A 20614-nucleotide genomic window follows, 5' to 3' on the forward strand; every position below is an offset into this window, starting at 1 on the left:
AATTTAGATCTGCTTAATCTAGAACAGCACGTGCAATCCTTTAAAAATATTTGAAATTATCTATTTAACCATACTAACTCTAGGTTTCTCCACATCTCACATGTCATTCAGAATTCTATGTCACAATCGTTAAAAACTGAAATAACAAATCAATGCTTTTAGTCTAGTGGTAATGATGAGAGTTTCTCGTCCACTATGATGATAAAAATTCATTATATATACCTAAGTATTTCAATCTGAATTTAGGTGTTAATGTATGCTCACAAAACTTTAAATTTTGGATTTGTCTCCCGTAATGTCACCATCCCAACTAACAAACTTTTGAATGAAAGTAATAATTAGTACTTATAACAAAAGGGCGGGATTGTTTCAAGTTGTAAAATATGGAGTGTCCTAGTTTTCTTGTTTGTAAATGAACATTGATAGAAGTTTTTATTAAGCACGTGAAGGATCTTCAACAAATTGGTCCCATGGTCTAGTGGTTAGGACATTGGACTCTGAATCCAGTAACCCGAGTTCAAGTCTCGGTGGGACCTTTGTTGTTATTCATTTTTATTTTATTCAATTTCTCAACAAACAGAAAGAAAATTAAAATCAGACAAATGTCTTGGGGAGTTGATAATTTTGTATAGATTGTTTGAAGTGAATACTGTTTTCACAGACTAATCGTAGATGGAAAACATAACAATTACACTGGATACGATTTGGACTATGATCCACTTCATTGACTAGGACCGGTTGATGCCAAACCAAACAAAACAATGGTAGACCAGAATCACAGTGCAGAGTTGTAAGAAGCAAAGCAAATTCAATAAAGGAAAGAGCAATGGGATACTCTTTTTCTCCATTTGGAAAATGAAAGATATGTGTGTAATTTACATTCCATGGAGACACTAGTAAAAGAGAAGAATTATAAGAAAAGAATTGGAATTTGGAACCAAACATAAACCCTAAAACCCCCCAAAAACAAAATTAACAAAAAGAACCACTAAATCCTGTTTTCCAACTATATCCCCAGAAAAAAGAACTTAAAATCCCAGAACCCCAATAAACAATTTGATGTTTGCTGTCCCCAGGTAAACTCCATATTCAAGATCAGAGCAAGATAATGGCTTGCAAACTCAAGCATTCCAGAAACGGAGAATGTACAAGGTGTGCCCAAACAAAAATGCAACCTTAATGCATTATTAACAAAGAATCAATGATAATCACCCTCCTCTCTACTCCGCCTGTGGTCCTCTCTCTACATCCTGCTCCTCCAATGGCTCGGGGAATATCTCTTTGGACTGTCGTCTAGTTGATGAAGAATGACCGTTGTTGTCCCCATTAGGACCACTTCCTTGAGAGCCTGTTGTTCCGGATTGCTTCAAACTACTTGTTCCTTCCAACTTATGTGCTGAAGCTGCAGCAGGTACGGCTGCTACGTCTGAGGAGCTACGCCAGCTGCCAAACAGTGCAGCGTTCCATGAACTTCTCGATGAAGTCGCCCTAAGTCTTGCTGAGCTAGTGTGTTCTTCCCTAACTACCTTCAAAGGGTTTTCCAAAGCTTTAAGGATGTATCTCATTAAGGGTCTCCTTGACGGTTTGGGATTGAGGCAGGATCTGGCAACAATGGCCATCGCCCATACTTCCTCTAATAAATCTTCATCTATGATTAGGGAAGGATCCACAATGTTTGTAACAAGCTCTTTATCATATATACTAATGTACTTAAGCGTACCATCCAACCACTCCTTCATGCTGGCGTCATTGGATGCACTGATACCTAGCTTGCCAGTTACTAGCTCAAGCAAAACCTTTCCAAAACAGTAGACATCATACGCACAAGTGGCACTAGGTGAACCTGTCCAGTGGGGTAAGAAAGAATATTAGGACGAGAGAAGTAGACTTTGAAGTATTCGTTAGTGATAGTTCAAGCAACAAAGCATACTTCCACAAAAAGTAAAGCAAAGCATTGCCATCAGAATCACCAGTTCTTTAGGCAGTACTGCTCAATATACAATTGTCCAGCCTTTTAAGCTCTTTGGAATCAGCTTTATATTGTAAATTTCCACCTAATAATTTCACTTATTCTTACTTCTGTTAAGAATCTTCAGTTTTGATTTGTTGCCTAGACCAATTTAAGGAAATTTTACCCACCAACAAACAATATCGGAAATGTGACGCAAATAATTTTAAATAGTTACTCACACCAATTTAATAAATATTAAAAGGATATCCACGTAAAATCTATTTAAGGAAAGTAGAACTAACAAAATTGCACATACCTGATGCACCTTGTTCCGATGTCCTGCAAATAAGAAAGGAAGAACTATGTCAACAAGCAGTATAAACTATAAAACAGTACTGGTTGAAAGAATATAACAGAACTTTTGAGATCACGCAACAAGCTTCGAAGAAAAGCTGGAAAATAGTGATAACCATTCGTAAGCAGGAAATTAATATGGAAAAGTTTTCACTAATGCAAAATTTAATAATTTCTTCCATTCGATGTGTAGGCATAATGAGAATAGGTAATAGTTAAAGCTAGACAATGAGAGTAAGAAATCATTAAACTTACTTCACCACAGGATGGAAAGCTAAAAGAATAAGAACTATTGCATTCCCTACCAAATACCATAACCAACAAATTCTCCTTAAGTGAAAACATGTACATCAAAGGACTATGTTACATGGATTCAGATACGCATGCATATCCCATGCACAAGTTTAAGTATCTGGTAAGGGTACATACAGTTGTTTGCTAATTTCTACTTAAACTACAACACCTATGTGAAACCCGCTTGGCATAGGTAAATCAAGGCAAAAAGATTCATATAACATAGTAAAGGAATAATTTACTGATGGATAGCAGAAGTAATTAACAAGTGGGTGATGGTCTTTCAGTATGCAACTGCATGATAAACTATCATCAGGACTAAACTAGTCAGGGCCTATATTTCAAGTTTTCATAATTTAGAAACAAAGCTAAAGCCCTTTTGTATAAGAACGGATAACGAGATGACAAGGTTAAGAGTAAGGTTGCTGCATGAACGTTAGGATTCTCATTTATATCAGAGCTAATTAATATACACCAGAAAGACTTGAGTTGGCAGCAAAACCGTGGAACTCAAATCCAATTTAGAAACCAAGCCAAAGTAGTTTCTATAACATCAAATTGGAGATGCAGACATATTAACAATAAAACTGCCTGATTTTAAAATCCATCATGGGAGATAAAAATTGAAACAAAATTATTGACCATTACATAACAACCTAGTAGTAATAGTAGTTTGCCTTCGAAAAGAAAAGGATGGTTAGAACATAGAATTTACCAACAACAAGTACTTACTGTGGAAATCTGAGCAGCCTGGAAATTCGGTTTTGATGGCTCTCTCCTTCTTGTGCACAGGCCTCATTTAGACTCCCTAGCCGTACTTCGAACTTATCATCAAGAAGTATGCTGCTTGCTTGAACATCTCTGCGAAAACAGTAGGCAAAGGAAAAAGAAGATGTCACTATATGATGCACTAGCAAAATTCTGACAGAAATAAAGTTCTTCTTTTTTTGGGGGTGGGGGTGGGTTGTGGAGGAAAGAGTGGATCCAAGAAATTAATTCATGCGATATCATTGAGAATTTCATGGTGAACTGCAGCAGAAAAAACTATGCGGGACATTTAGAGAAGCATCTCCTTTTGAAATTTCTTCTGGAAAGGATATTCGGTTCAGGAAAGTCTATAAGATGCCCCGTGAAAGGATCTTTTATTTGCAACTGAGAAATCCTCCCAGCTCTAACGGCGCATGGTCCAACACTTGGTGGATAATGGGCCCACCCTTCTACCTTTCTCCACTTAAATACCAAGCTTTAGACTATGTAGGATTCAAACTGACAATGTGAGCTTAACCCACACATAATGAATTGCACTCTTGCCACTAACCCAAATCCCTAAGGGTTGTCCAGTGAAAGAATATTGGTTGAACCCAAAACATGCAGATGGAAAGGTTAAGAGAAATGAGATAGTTCTCTGACTGGCTTAAACTAATGAAGAAATTTGGCAGAAAGGAGGAGAATAGATCACACAACAATATCTTTAAAATATCCAAGCTGACGTTAGAAAGGGTTCCATGGAGATAAAAGGTACAAAAAGATAAGGAGTATCATTTGCGGACTAACTTTAGTTGATTAAGATTGATGGGATTGTGTCGAGGTGTGCACAAGCTAGCCCGCGCACCATGGTTATCAAAAAAAGAGGATTGATGTATGGAGAAGGTTCAATAATAATGAAAAAAGCTTTTTCGAAAAAACATAACTGTTCTTAGTTTGAGAAAATTTCTATTTCTGCATTCACAATATCTCTGCACAGTAGAAAATATAATGTCATCAAGATCTTCTAAGGCCACATCCCTCATACCGAATCTAACACAATTGTAACTGCCGAGACTAGAGATCTTGCAGCCATGCATGGAACTATAGAAGCTGAGCTTACTGCAATTTTAGAAGTGCATGGCTCTTGACGTTACATTGCTAATCCCTAAAAGGATAGGTTTTAGGTTTAGTAAGCTCTTAATTTTATTGCATGCCAGTGTAGCTCATAAAAATAGTAAGTGAAGTCCTCAAGTTGATAGAGTCATTGTGGAGGCTATTCCTTATGTGATCATCTCTGTATAATAATAGTCTAACGAAGCAATAAACATTACAGATCTCCTACTGATAGCAAATCAGAAAATCATCAGCCATGAATTGCCTCCTTTTATAAATCCTGAGAAGCTAAGAGTGAAGCAGACGTCTAATATTTACCATTTATAAATAGGTTTTAGATGACTTTCAGTCCACCAGACATGGGCACAATCCATAAAGTTGCAAAGCACCTTTAACATAGTGTCTGCGCTGCACTGAAGTTTTGAGAGCCTTCTATGGGGATCTTGTCCCGCGCAAATCCAGAGACACGAATGCACTGATATTTGATAGCTTTCATTCAGAGCATTTATCCTAGCATCTCCAACGTGTACAAACCAAAAAGGGTGCTCTCCAAGTGATCCCCCAAACCATTAAACTAACAGAAATATCCTTTATTACCTTGAATCTACCCAAGAGTCACCAAATTATGTATAACCAAAGGAAAATACATAGAAAGAGTAGATGGTAGCCTGCAACTCTTCCAAGATATATGATAAATATGCTTAAATGAAGATCTGGATTCATGATAGTTAAATAAAAGTGCACATGCAAACATGGAAATTAATAGTAAATCACATAAGTCCATCATTACTATTCAAAAACTCTCAGATTAACCATAAAAGTGGTGGCACATGGAAGTAAAATAAATGTAATCTGACAAGTCTTGATACCTGTGCACTAGAGGCGGGTTACATTCATGATGTAGATAAGACAAACCCTCAGCAGCTCCAATAGCAATTTTCAGTCTTGTTATCCAATCCAATGACTGCAAACTATCATCATCTGAATTGTTTTTTCTAAATAAAGAACTGGAGAGATCTCCATTTGGCATATACTTGTACACCACGAATTTCTCATTCTCATTCTCCAAACAATGCCCCATAAAAGGTACTAATCTGGAGTGAGAAACCTTGCTGAAAAAGTCCAATTCTGACAAGTATGCTTCATTCCTTGCAGACTGCACATCTATTCTTTTGACAACTATAAGTGTCCCGCCTTCTAGGGTACCACGGAAGAGATCACCTGAATGACCATGCTTCATAAGATTTGCATCATTGAACTCACCTGTGGCTTGAAGAATCTGCTGGTAGGTAAATGCATCTCCTAAACTTGAAAAATTCAATGATACTCCAGGTGCAGGAGGTGGTGGACTTGAACTGGCAGGACCAGGCCCAACCTCAGTGGCTCTTTGATTCGTGGCACCCCGTTTGCGGGTGCAAAAAATCAGCAGCAATATACAGATAAAGACAAGTGCAAGTAATCCAACGCTACCCAGAACAGCCACCAATATGATTTTATTTCTATGACTCTTTCTGTTGGATTTGGAAGCTGGAGGAGGCTCTGTGGCATTTGGCTCTCCAAAATTATCAAACAACAAGCCACGTCCGCTATAAAAAGAAGCACATTCGCTCCTATTCCTTTGACTTGTCACATTTTGGAGGCAATTGCTACTAATTGACGCATTGCGTTGTGCATAATTTGGGAGTTTGCCTTCAAAATAGTTTCCTGAGAGATCTAGAAAACTGAAGCTTCTGTTTAAAGACGGCAAATTTCCATAAAACGTATTATGAGAAAGATTAAACACTGCACCAGTGGCACTGACCACAGAGCTAACATTTGGCAGAATACCGGTAAGGTTATTCGAAGAGACATCTAGGAATTGCAATCCAGGCATCGACCACAAAGCATTAGGCAACGATCCAGACAGACTGTTATGCCCAACTGCCATTCCCTTCAAGTTCCGTAATCCTCCTAATTCAGGGATCACTCCACTTAGACTATTGAAGCTGAGGTTAAGATCAACCAAATTAGAAAGTCTACCGAGTTGGGTGGGTATCAGAGTAGAAAAGCTGTTGTCAGACAGATTCAAGGATTTCAACTGAAGCAAAGTCCCAATATCTGAAGGAATAGCCCCCTTGAAGAAATTTGAAGACATATCAAGCAAGGTAAGGTTCTTAAGAGAAACAAATGTATCAGGAATTACCCCAACAAGCTTATTATGCGAAAGATCAAGACTTGATAGGTGTGACAATAGACCCAAACTTGGAGGCACTTGTCCAGTGAGACCATTGTCGGACAAATTGAGAGTAACTAAACTAGTCAAATTGCCAAGGGATGGAGGAATAGGACCAATGAGGAAACATGACCTGAGATCAAGAACCCGAAGAGACACAAGCCTAAGACCAAACCATTCAGGAATAGAACCAGGAAGTACAAAATTGGAAGCATTAAAAGATTCCAAAAGAGTCAAATTTTGGAGAGCATCAACTGAGAATTGAGGGGTTTGACCCCCAACTCGAGTACGTTTAAAACCAGATATGTTGATCTCAGTAACTCGACCATTCTTGCAACGAATCCCAGCCCAGTTAAAACAAGGGTTACCCTTTATAGGCCATTCTTTGGCTCTTAACCCTAAAGAAGATCTCAGTTGAAGCAAAGCAAATTTCTCAGTTGAAGAACTAACCCTCTGTTGAAATGTAGAGTCAAACAGCAAGAAAAACACAAAACAAAACAAAACCACTCTGCCCTGTTGCTTCACCATTGTTGCTCAACCTTCATTTAACTTTGAAAATTCTCATCATTTCTCAAATATATATAAATGGGCATCTCTAATTTGTTGAACCCCTTCTATATCAAAGTGATTCTTGAAATAAAAAAGGGAATATACATTATATGTCAGAAAGCTTACCTTTTCCTTTTAGTAGCTTTTGCTTTGATTCTTTCTTTGTTCTTGATAAACCAAAGAAGAGTTCTAAATGCTAATCCCCATACTGTTTTCTCTCTACCAACTCATTTTCTTTCAGTTTCTTCAGTTTGATGGGTAAGAGAGAAGATTAAAAAAAAATGGGTTCTTTTTTTTTTTTTTGGGTGTGTGTGTGTGAGAGAGAGAGAGAGAGAAAGTGGTGTGAATGAAGAAAAGAGGAGAAATAGTAGAGATGTAGAGAGAGAAAGTAAATGAGTCAATCCTAATTCTCTCTCTATAAACTCTGTGTGATCATTGCTGTAATCTTTGAAATTTTAACAGAAGAACACAAAAAAGATTGTATGTTTATGGAAGTATATTTACCCCTTTTGGAAAAAATGCTGACAAAGTTAAACTTTCTTCGCCGCCGGGAATCGGTAATGGGGGGTGGTGGGGTTAAGTTGACCACCGGAAAAGTGGCAAAAAAACAGCTAAGCTAAACACAACTAGTTTAATTCTAAAATAGATTAACAATAATTAAATTACTTAATTTGGGTTTTATTTTTTTTCTCTTACTAGAATCTTTCTTCTAATTATTACTCTTTTTCTCTTTTTATTTTGGTAGATAAATAGTGAGGAGTATCTGTGTAAAGTATTATTCGGCAACTTTTATGGAAAATCTTTTAATTAATTACCTTTTCTTTTATTTTACAAATTCGATGATATTTAGGTAAATTTTATTTAAAGCAAACTTATTTTTTTAAAAAATAATGCTGACTAAGAGTTGGTTTCTTTTTTGGTGGAAAAAGTATTGAATGAGACGAAAACATGTGTGAGACAGATTTCATAATATATTTTTTTTAATAAATAAATAAAACATCTTTGGACGTGCTTGGGTTTATCTCAATAAATAAAATAACATCGTGTTAAAAAAGAAATGAAAAAAAAAACTATGGCATGGGTAACTCTTTTCTTTTAATAATATCTGATAATTTCACTAATATGGATGATTGGATTTTAGGTATATTTATTATATTTAATTTATAGTGTTAATATAATTATATATGATATATTTTCACTAGCCCAAGTTAAGTGAATTAACCAAAGATGATACACTTTTTCGGAAAAATATTTAAGAATATAAATAAAATGTTATTTGATATTATTATCTTTTTTATTATGCTAAAATTAATTTCGTGAAAAATATAAAATAGTGAAACTCTTATAAAAAATATGGATAAATATAGAAGAGAGGGGAAAAAATCTCAACAATTCTTTTAAACTTTTAAAAATCACTTAGTTTAAACTATATATAAAAATAATAATAACATTTCAATATTGAATATTTTAATTCAGTAATTTTTCATTTTCAGTTTTAAGAATCTAATACCATTATTATGTCAAATTAATTCATTGTGATTTGGTATCAATTTTCGTATTTTACAAAATAATAAATCGATTTTCATAGTTTATTTGACTTCAACTTACTTACATTCATATATTAAACTATTATAACTTGGTCTTTTTAAAAACTCGCCACCATTATAAAATATTTCAAAAAAAAAAAGGTAAAAGCAATTTCTATATTTAGTCAATTACCAAAAAAATAATAATCAACCGGTCAAAATTCTAACATATAAATAATTAGTTCTGTATTATCCCCTAATATTTGTAATGATATAAACAAAATATTAAAAGAACAATTAATACCGGAAGCAAATATAATGTCATTTTATATATGTTTTTAAAAAAACAATTAATATCTATAATCATAAAGTCAATTTTTAAAATATTTAATATTAACTTCGAAAATATTGTAAAAATCATACATTTTAAATCCTAAATTTCCTCTTATTAAAAGTTAATTTGACAAAATATTTTTTAGTGACTTTGTAAGTTAATTCCTACATATAAAACTTGAAACGTAATTATTGCGGTTAATTAACTTTTTAGATGCTGTCTTTTCTATGAGTATATATATATGAGCCGTTGAAAGACAATGATAACATGTTTAATTTGAAGCCATTAATCATAGTTACAATTAATTTGTATCAAAAAATCAATCACAAGAAAATATTCCACCATGAAAATATCATATGATCATTATTTCATGCACTAAACAAAATACTTTCATTAATTATCCAAAGATTCAAGCATGTTAATTTCATCACTAATTGTAATACTGTATAAGCATGTTAATTTCATCACTAATTGTATGAATGAAGAGATATTGACGTTTATATTTCTTAAAAATAACGATCTAATCATTCTATTGAATCTATTTTTATTTATACTCTTTTAAAATATATTTAAATGTGATCACATATGTGAGGTCTGAAAATGTTGAAGTGTAAGTAGACCTTAATTATCGCTATTTTTTTTCCTTTAGAGACGTTGATTTCAATTTTCTTTAAAATTAATAATAACATTTAAGTTAATTGATTAAAATTAATAAGCAAATAAATAATATATTTTATTTCAAGAAGAGTAGACTAGAATAATCAAACGTCATAGTGAAGAATTTAATGTTGGTTTTGTTTTAAAATAAAATATAAATTAGTCATAGGAAGCAACTCTACTTTAAAAAATAGAAAAGAAAAGAACTTCTCTTCAATTTGTATCACGCACGACTTATCCAAAACAATACTTTGTAACTAAAAATAAGGAAAGTAATCAATGTTTGTTGTAACTAATTTGCAGTTTTAATTCAAATTGAAGCAATAATTACCGTTCCAAATTCTAGAACTAAAAAGGACTTGCTAGACTGCCAAATTAAAATTGAGAATTTAAGATTTTTGAGATAGATTTTAGATTAATCTATGTTTCTTATTTGCTTTTTTGTACAAGAGAATGTGGTTATAATTTGTATTTCATAAATTTTTTATATATTATTCAAGTACAGGGATCAAATTGGTAAAAATGAGAGCGCCAAATTATCATAAACAAATTATGTTGAAACTTTTTTCTCATAAATTTTAATTCAATTGTTACTTCGATTGACGGTTTTCGAAAATAGTGTCTCTACTTTTATAAAGTGCGAATAAAATCTATATATGTTACATATCTTTTTAGCTACGTCTATAAAATTATATTAAATATGTTATTTTTATTTTGTTATTGTTATTTTTGAGTTCTAACTCAATCAATGTTTTTCACACAAAACTTGGACATATACATGAAAATATTATTGTTTTTTAGGGAATATTTATCTATGAATTCAAAAAATCTTAAATGGTGTAAGTAGTTGAACATTGATTACATGTTTAAACCAAATGGTGCAAAGACACTGGTGGAGCCTATTTAGTAGTGTGTGCAATTTTTATTTTTATTATTATTATTAATTATATGGGGGGCATGGAGCAAAATTGAAGCAATGATGAAGTCAAACACTATATGATGGTCAACTCTTGTTTTATTTTTATTTTATTTTTTGCTTTTTTTGTTTTGTTTTGGGATTAATTGAAGTATGGTCATTTTTCATATCCACCTCAGGTGTCCACAACAACCAGTAAAAGACAGCACTATACTTCCTTAAATTTCATTTGGTCTTTTCACACAAAAAGGCAAAGTATTTTGTACAAAACTCATATTTTAGGTGAGGGAGTTTAACTTCTAGTGCATTGTTTTCTTGTTTTTGTTTTTCATATTTCATGTTTGATATTTATATGGAAGTCTGACTGATTTGAATTCGTGTCACGTAAAACTCTATAAGATGGAAAAAGCTAGCTATCAAGGATTTTTTTAATATCCAAGATTTTAACCCGAGACTTCTAGTTAAGAGAGAAAAAACACCATTCACTACATTACATGCTTCGATGGTTTTGTGCAAAACTCATATTTTAGGTTAGGGGTCATTAGTTTTCTTCCTAGATTATGCATTTATATAAGAAAAAAAGTATTAAATGGACGAATATATTTACCTCGAAATCCAATTCGTTGGTTCAGTTATTATTTTATAATAACTTGAAATCATCATAGAAAATCATAAACTTAAAAATCCTAAATCGGTCGATAATTTTATGCTACTTTGTGTCATGTTCATTTTAGGGTTTAAAACAAAGAAAACATATAAACGTGAGTTACTTGGTGGACCACTCCCTCAAGATAGAAAAAAAGAACTTTTGTCCCAAAAAAATGGACATTTTGTCCAAAACAACCAAACACTTTTTCTAAAGGAATTGTCTTTTGCCTTTCTCGTAAACTATCATCAAATATAGTGTGTTTGGTACATATAATATTTTTATGAAGAATTATTTCATTTTTTATACTTGGTTTTTTTTAAAGCAAAATGGAGAAAATGTCTTACATCACATTTAGGCAGAATTTATTTTTCCCTCACAAATAAAAATGTTCTAGTTAATACTTTACAAAACATGTCTACTTTTTAAGATATAAAGTAAGAACGACTTATATTTCATTTTTGTTCAAACTCTACTTAAGATATTATGCTAAGTATATTATTATTATTATTTTAAATCAACATTAGGAGTTATTTGGTAGAGTGTATTAAAAATTATAAGATGTATATTAGAAATTAATAGTACCTTGTTTGGTACACTTTTTCATGTCATGTACACTCTATTGTATTAGGTTGTGTATTACTAATATAAAAAAATTCTAGATATTAGTGATACACAACATTTTAATACTTACATTAGATTAAATAATTACAAATCTACTCTCAAAGTCTTTTCATTTTTTTTTGTTGCCATAACTTTTTGTTTTTATTTTGATTTGGCTTTTGGTGTCTTTTAAGTAATTTTTTTAGTGTCTTAATAGGCTTTATGACCTCTTAATTTTTTTTAAAAGAAAAAATTATAATTTCAATATAATTAAATAATTAATCAAAAATTTACTATTGTGACAATAAATTGATAAAAAAAATTATTTGCCAACTTTTTACAAAAATATTTTAACGCAATAGTCAACTATTTAATATTATTAAAAAAAGAGTTAATAATGTTTTAACAATGATTTTTTTCTTTTATGATTTAGCAAAGAACTTTGTTGTAAAGGAACCGTACAAATAAATAAAGTGTGAAGGGTATATTTGTAAACATATATATTTTTAATAGAAATTATGCAAAATTTGTTATTTCTAATACATCAAACCAAACAATGTATAAGAAAAAATACTTGCATAACTAATGCAAGCATTACTAATGTAAGCACTACTAATGCAAACATTACTAATACACTCTATTTTGTATTATTCTTAAACATTCTACCAACAGATCCCTAAATATTATTATGCAAAACTTCACTATTACACCAAACTTACATCAATAATCGGAAATGACATAAAATCAATATCAAATACATGCATAGATTAAATTGTCAATAGAAATGTCATGTTATAAATCAAACGCTTGTACTATTAGTTAGATTTTTATGGTGAGATTATTTTTCATTATGTCACCAAAACGACACCTAATTAAGGGCATAATATATGTTTGGGATATGAATAGATAGTACTAATTGTAGTCATTGGTGTACTTAATTATTGAGAGACGAAACCTAATATAGCCGTTCTAATCCCTTCCTACCAATATAAAAGGCTCTTTGAAAATTAACAGCAAATCAATAGAGTATAGTAATTACTTAGGTGAAGAATTGATAATTATTGGAGGGAGAAGAATAATATTTGTAAGTTAGGTTTCCACACATGGATACTCATGAAAGGGTTTGTTAAACATGCATTTAAATAATAATAGAGTCAAAATTTTCATTAATGAAAAAATGTAAAAAATTATAGTTATATCTCTAAACACATTATTTTTTTTAAAAAAAAAATTACAACACCGTAAACAATACATTGAATCTTCAATTTGTGTCAAGAGATATCAACATTAATAAATTATATACCTATAAAACTAAAAGAGAAAAGACTTATCCATACAATATAATTTTCGATACGGGCATGACTTGACACTCTTCGGGTAGGGTATAGCGCCACCCCTACATGTAAATTACCAAACTTACATTGCGAGTGATGGTTAAACTCTATTCACTTATTAGAGGTCTCGAGTTCAAGTTTCTAAAATAGAAAAAATACGTGCCAATAAATTATGGCAGTGTCATGACACCTATATATGACAATTATATATGGGTGGTTTTATATTAGTATATAGTTATTATTACTAGTAAAAAGGGAGGCAGCAAGTGGTACACCTAATCACTAAAGCTTTAAGGACTACTTCTTAGAAGCATAGTGGTAGTTGACGCACAAATAATTATTCGTTGCAAGAGACTTTGAAGCAAAATATAAAGGTAGTACGTCACATCAAATCAATAAATTTGAGATTACGAAAACAGAGTTCAAATCTCAAAACAAACAAAATATTGAATATATTTGATGAAATAATTACTATATAAGTAAGTTGATTGAAATATCACAATTATCTAAAAAGTATAAAAACTACATGTCATGAATCAACTCTTTGATACATAATTTTAGGTTGCGTGTGTATTGAGAGAGTGAGTGAGATTAATTTTTGGACTCTTTCATCTTCATCATTTGATTTCTTTGGTTAATGGACTAATTACAAAATTATCGTATAAATGTGTCAAATAATCCTTGTTATATTTATCAATTTTCTCAATTTTTTATTACTATATTTTTCGTTTGCTCCATTATATTACACCAAATGAGCATCTAATGTGGTTAAGTAATTAGAATAAAATGAGTTGGGAGTCATAAAATCTCTCGATGAACCCAGGTATGGTGCTTCATCAATATTTTTATAACTACAAATTTAACATGAGCATTCACTGTGACAAAAAGTCCAAATATCGCTAATATATGTTAAAATAGGAATCTAGTACCATTGCCGTGAAATTCTAATTAATTCATTACTGATTAGATTTCGAATTTAAATTTCAGGAGAGACAACATTTATTTTAGATGATTTTGTTCATCAATTAATTAAGTTTTGACAAGTAAAGTTATTTTATATGTGTTGGTGGAAGATAAAATATACTCCATAATATTAATTCACCAAATGAAAAAATAATACTATAGTCTATATATATTTTAATTGTGTCGTGGCCTCAGCCTCTCAAGTCTCAACCAAAGAAAGTGAAAAGAGAGAGTACATATAATCCCAATATTTCAGATCTGTGACAGAAGAATTGAAATATATAATATTGTCTTATAAAGGACACCCTTGAACATGCACCCCAAAAATATTTACAAAGAGAAGCAATCTGTATAAGTAGAAAAAGGACAAAAGGCAAAATAAAAATAAAAGTATATCGTGTCTAAAATTTATAATATAAAATATATTTTAAATTCCTAAAATAATTTCTAATCTTATGTAATTTGTTACGAAGAGGGTTCAGATAAAACCTCGTTCCATCCCTGTGGAGGTGGAAGAGGGGGGGGGGGGGATAGTACTCTTACTAGTATCAATTAATTAGTTTCTGGTGTTATGGGCCACAGAAGTGAGATACGTGATATAATTAGTGTTGTTAATTATACACTTAAAACCTATAATATGTAATTGCCACTAGCTAAGCTAGTGATAAGTGTAAATTATCTTTTGTATTATTTAATCAATGATTGGCATGATAATTAGTTGAGTGGTTTAATTAATCTATAGCACGTGGCTGATTTGACAGATGTAAACTACTACTAAACTTTATGATTATGGATTCTTCTTATTATTCTTCTACATAATTTCTCTAATTATATATCATGTTCCTTTTGCTTTTTTCCTTTTGTAAGATTCCTAATGGATAAAAGTTGCAGTCCTAGTAAATTTTATTCAAGATAAATATAGGAGTATCTAATTTGCTTTAATTTAACAATATTAACTATTAAGTGACGGTCATTAGTCTAATCAATGCAAATTTGCTTGATTATGGTTTTAACAAGTGCACTACTAAAATTCTTGTTACACTGATTAGTTCGAAAATATTTTCTATTTTTTTAAGAATAAGGGTGTGTTTGGTACGAAGGAAAATGTTTTTCATGGAAAATGTTTTCCTAGAAAATGTTTTCCTGGAAACATGTAGATTTTAGACTTATTTTCTCATGTTTAGTTGGTGCGTAGAAAAATATTTTTTGAAAATGATTTTTAGTGTTTGATTTATGAATGAAAAATATTTTTTAGGAACATCTTTTATTTTTACTAAATACAAAATAATTTATGAAATTGAAAATATTTTTTGAAAACAATTTTTTTGGGGGTGGTGGTGATAGGGGGTGGGGGGTAGTTGGGGAGGGGGGCAGAGGGAGGGGGTAGGAGTGAAAAAACAAAAATTTGAAGTTGATAGTATTTTTAAAAAATAAAATTAATTTTTTGAAGGGTTGGGGGTGAGGGTGAGGGCGCTGGTAGGAGTGGGTAGGGGGGCTAGCCGGGAGGGGGAGAGGAGGTAGCAGTTTAAAAATAAAATTTTGGAGTTGAAAATATTTTATTTTTTGGGGAGGGGTGGTGTTGGGGGAGGGGGGAGGAGGGTGGAGGGAAGGTGGTCAGAGATCGGGTGAAAAAAATAAAATTTTGAAATTGAAAATATTTTTTTTAAATTGATGTTTTTCCCCAAAAAAATGTAATTTGAAATTGGATGAGAGCTTTGGAAAATGTTTTCCTTAATTTTTGAAGGGAAGTCATTTTCCTTAATTTTTGAGGAAAATGAGTTGATTTGGAAAAAAATTTCCAAAACTTTTGCCCCAACCAAACATGAGAAAATTGGAAAACATTTTCCAGAAAATGTTTTCCTTCATACCAAACACACTCTAAATCGAAATTCCTTAGTTTGCAATTTAGTAGGTAATGACTACTTTAGACTTAAAGAGTTGTAATAATACACAAATTCTGTTTCTTATTAATTGTCATGTTGTGTTTTGTAAATTTAACTGATTTTTAAAGGTAAATTAAATTACATTAATTCAATATGTTTAGATTTAAAACTATATGGAAAGTACTATAAATTGCAACTTTTTTTAAAATCAATATGATGGAAAAATACATATTAATATGTCCATCAAAATTCTTACTCCCTCCTTCCCATTTTATATATCACCTTTTTTACTTAGCACTTGCATTAAAAAATGATGTAATTTTACCCTTTTACTCTTATTTAAATTTTTTGGAACTCATGTTTTCAGTCAATAAATATATGAATTAATTTATTTTGATTAATTAGTTTAATCAATGAACATGAATCATTTATTTAAATTTTCTAAGTTGGTTAAATGTATATTTTGAAGGCTAATAACTCGCAAGGGTAAAAAAAATGAAAAATATGGTAATTTATGCATTGACTCCCTCTGTCCCTTTTTACTTGTCCACTTTTGAATTGGCACACCTATTAAGAAAATAATTAATGACGTAGAAGTTTACCATTTTATCCCTATTAATTATGAAGTGGATGAAAAGTTTTACATTTTTCAAAGTAATTAGTCATTTAATTGTGGGTATAATAGGCAAAAAAATTGTCATTTCTTGATTTGTCAAAATGGACGAGTAAATAGGGACTACTATAAAAAGAAAAGTGGACAAATACTTAGGGACGGAGGTAGTATTATGGATCAACTATTTATAGTAAAAGATGATATATAAAATGAAACTAAGAGAGTCTTGTTTGACTCTAAAAAAATAAACTATAACAGCTAAAAAAGAATGAAGAAATATCAAATATAATTGTTCGATACTTGAAAAGAACTTAAATCTTTGATAACTTATAAAACAATGTAAACCAATTAAGTATATATATTTTTAAGAGCGACGTGATATTAATACTAGTTCGGATCTTACTAATAACACGCTTTTAGACGATTGGCGTGCATAAATCATAATCAAATTCGTTAGCTCATAATTAATATGTTATAACAACTCTAATTAATGATGAGTAGTTATTTCTCTACTAATTTATTTTTTATAAATATATTTTCCAACTATACTATAGAATATAAAATCAAATTTATGAAATGGTCAGTAGTAAACGGACAACTAAAGCATAATGTGCACGGAATCTCCTTTTAATTTACAATTACCTAATAGATTTCTTGCTTTTCAACTTTCTAGTTAGGCACCTAATCTCTGTTTGTTACATTTCCTTTTAATTTCCCATCGACTAATTGTTACTCAAAATTTTGTGTATCATCTAAAATCAATTAAGATATTTATATGGCTTTTTGATTAATCGATTTGCTGACTTTAATGATTCTCTATTTACGATTTAACGTGTAAGAAATTATTTAAAAAAATATTATATCACTTATTTTTATTTGTTCGTAGCTCTAAATAATAAGTAATTTTATGTTTCTTAAAAAAATATTTAATATATAAACACTTGTTCAATTTTTTTTATATATAAGTTGATAACAACAGCATATGCAGAACCAAATCGTAGTGCACTTTTCTGCTGGTGGTTAGACTACATTTGAAATTAACCATTCAAATACTTTAAATATTTTCGTCCTTATTAAAAAATATTTATATTTTAAAAGTTTATTTTTTAATTTTATTCATAATAGTAAATATGGGAAATGACATACAAACGTAGTAAGTAAATATTTAATTAAAGAAAAGTTTTATTTAAGATATAAATACAAAAAACTTAATTAATATATTTTAAATGTAAATATAAATGTGACAAATATTTTAAAACGGGAGAAATATTTTCAAATGTTTTTTTCCTTCCCTACCTACCAAAGCAAAGCTGTTCACATACTTTTTTCAATTTAAATTAATACTTCATAGTGGAAGAATTACGTATTGAAAAATTAAAATGTATATTTGGAAGTAATAAAATATTGTATTAAACTTGTGGTTTAAATTATTTATTTAAAATGGCCTATGTACTACTGCCAAACTAACAGAATAAATAGGTACATAAGTCCTTTTCTAGCCAGAGGGACTAAAATTCATTTTTATAGGAATTTTATATAATAAAAAAAATGGAGAAGAGCCAGTGAGACTTTAATTTAATTTCATTTATTTCATTTTTCTTTTGTGGGACAAATGACGGTGTTGAAAAAAATAATAATTCAAATGTCAAATATAGACACGTCACTGTTTAATTTTCAAAATGTCAACCATTGTTGTGTTAAAAAAAATAGCAATCATCTTTGTTTCTTCTTTTTAATTTTAATAAAGAATAAAGAATATCAAATGTCTATTCCGTTGTAAGCTTTATAATTAATTAATAAATAAAATAACGTCAAAATAAGCAGCTAAATATGACAAAGAATTTAGAGAATTGCAGATATTTTTAAAGACAAATTCTTTATGGAGGTCCATTAATATCCATATGAATATTTCCAAGAGTATATCGACTTATGACATTTTTTTTTAAAAAAATATTAATATTATTTTCACTAAATTAATGTTCTGTTGTAAGTAAAACTTTCTTGAAAGATTTTAGCATTTACAAAACTGTAATGAGCTGTTAACTGAGTGACAAATCATTGGTCTAATTATTAGAAATATAAAATAGAGTTAATTAATTTATATACAAAATTTTAACTTAGTTAATTTAAATATCGTTAAAAACTAAGTACGTTAGAAGACATAATCTCAAAGAAGCACGACTACAAACATTGATATTTGATTAAATTCAGTAACTCACATATGTTGATCATATCTTTCAAAAATATAATTATTTCGCTAATATTACAAATAAAATTCACTCGTACATACTTGTTCATTTTATTTTAATGGCTAATGCCCTTTTCCTACTAAAATTATTGTCCAAGCACAATGTCCTAAATACACTTTTTGAATTTATCTTCAATTATTGTCTTTTTTTTTTGGTCAACTTCAACTACAAATGGTCCAAATTAAATGTCTATTTCAGCATATTATAAATTTCAAAACCCTAGCACACCAAACTCCAAATTTTGGTCCAAGTCTAAGAGAAGGGTTCTTCAATCACAAGTTTGGTAGTTTGTGAAGAAAATGACATGCTTAAAGGATATCAAGACTTTGGTTAATTTCATTTTCTTTCATATTTTTTTTAATTTTCAAACGTAGAGTTAAAATTATAATTCATTATGTCATTATCATTTTTATTGCTTCAACGTCTATAAGAGGAAAATTGTCTCTAATACAACGAATTTTCGTGTACTGCCTATTTATGTCATAAGGATCAAAAGGTCATATAGCTACAATAATATGTGCAATGACTGTTTGAGGTTTAATATCTATGAACAAAAATAAATACCTAAATCGGAGAATTTCACATCGAATGAAAAATGGATGGGAGGTTGAGTTAGTTAGACCCAAAATTCATTATTTACATGTATCATAGCTAGGCACGTTCCAATATTTGCTACCGGTGATGTTGAATTGTTCACGCATCAGATGTCTAATCTTGAATTGAAGTAGGATGTTGAAGATTCTCTCCTTGAATGAAAAAAAAAAAGGATAGATAATCTTCTTATTACTAGTTTGAAGTTATGTTAGACCCAAAATCCATTTTCGCTAATTATATTAATATTTCATCCAACGAATAACGATGTTCAACTAACCACAAATTGTGTTATTGTGAGTCATTTAAAAGGATATTTTGTTGGACATTGACAATATTGATAACATAACCTAATTTTGTGGGAGAATGAAGTTGGTGAGGACATTCACATACCTATTGGTTCCCATTTATTTTTGGGCCAGAAGGATATTTAGATGAAAGAAACTGAAAGGGACAGCCCAAGCCCACATTGGTTATGTTATTAGCTCCACCACATAATATATTTGTTAATTGATTAAGTGAAATTTTTCAAAATGTCAATATTTTAGCATTTAAGAGGACCCATTAGCAATAATTTCAATATTTAGTAAAAATGTCATTTTAAATGTCAATATTTTAGCATTTAAGAGGACCCATTAGCAACAATTTCAATATTTAGTAAAAATGTCATTTTAGTTTGTTATGTATCTTATTTATGTTTTTATTATTTATTTTTATTTAAAGAATATAATTATTTAATAACAAAAAGGAGAAAATTAAGGTGGAATATTTAAAAAAAAGGCAAGCATCCTTAATTTTCTCATCGGTTACATTTTCAAATAAAATTTAAATTTTGTTTTTTTTTCCAGAATTTTTACCTTTTTAAAATTATATTCATTCCACAATATATTCTATTTATATTTATTATAGTTTTTTATTAGTTTGTATTCATTCCAATAGGTATGCCGAATTTATCTATATAGTCATTTAAGAAATATATTTGTATTTTCATATATTTTTTCCCTATATAGTTATTTTTTTCTTCAAAAATCATGTATGTATTCATTTCAATATGTATTTTATTTGTATTTCTATTTATT

At 30.2% G+C, this 20614-nt stretch overlaps 1 protein-coding gene and 1 non-coding gene across 2 annotated transcripts; one reads left to right on the forward strand and one right to left on the reverse strand.

Annotated features, from left to right (window-relative positions):
* Positions 1-464: 464 nt before the first annotated feature.
* Positions 465-536, forward strand: TRNAQ-CUG (transfer RNA glutamine (anticodon CUG)). Its single transcript has one exon. It is a non-coding gene; the product is annotated as a tRNA-Gln (tRNA).
* A 271-nt stretch (positions 537-807) lies between these two features.
* Positions 808-8902, reverse strand: LOC101267167 (probable LRR receptor-like serine/threonine-protein kinase At2g16250). Its single transcript, XM_010317002.4, has 4 exons — positions 5329-8902; positions 3332-3460; positions 2268-2290; positions 808-1843 (listed from the first exon to the last, which is right to left on the reverse strand). The coding sequence occupies exons 1-4, from the start codon at positions 7197-7199 to the stop codon at positions 1221-1223; spliced, it is 2646 nt and encodes an 881-aa protein (XP_010315304.1). The 5' UTR covers positions 7200-8902; the 3' UTR covers positions 808-1220.
* Positions 8903-20614: the final 11712 nt, after the last annotated feature.

This window comes from Solanum lycopersicum, chromosome 1 (genome assembly GCF_036512215.1).
Source record: "Solanum lycopersicum chromosome 1, SLM_r2.1".
Taxonomy (NCBI): Eukaryota; Viridiplantae; Streptophyta; class Magnoliopsida; order Solanales; family Solanaceae; genus Solanum; species Solanum lycopersicum.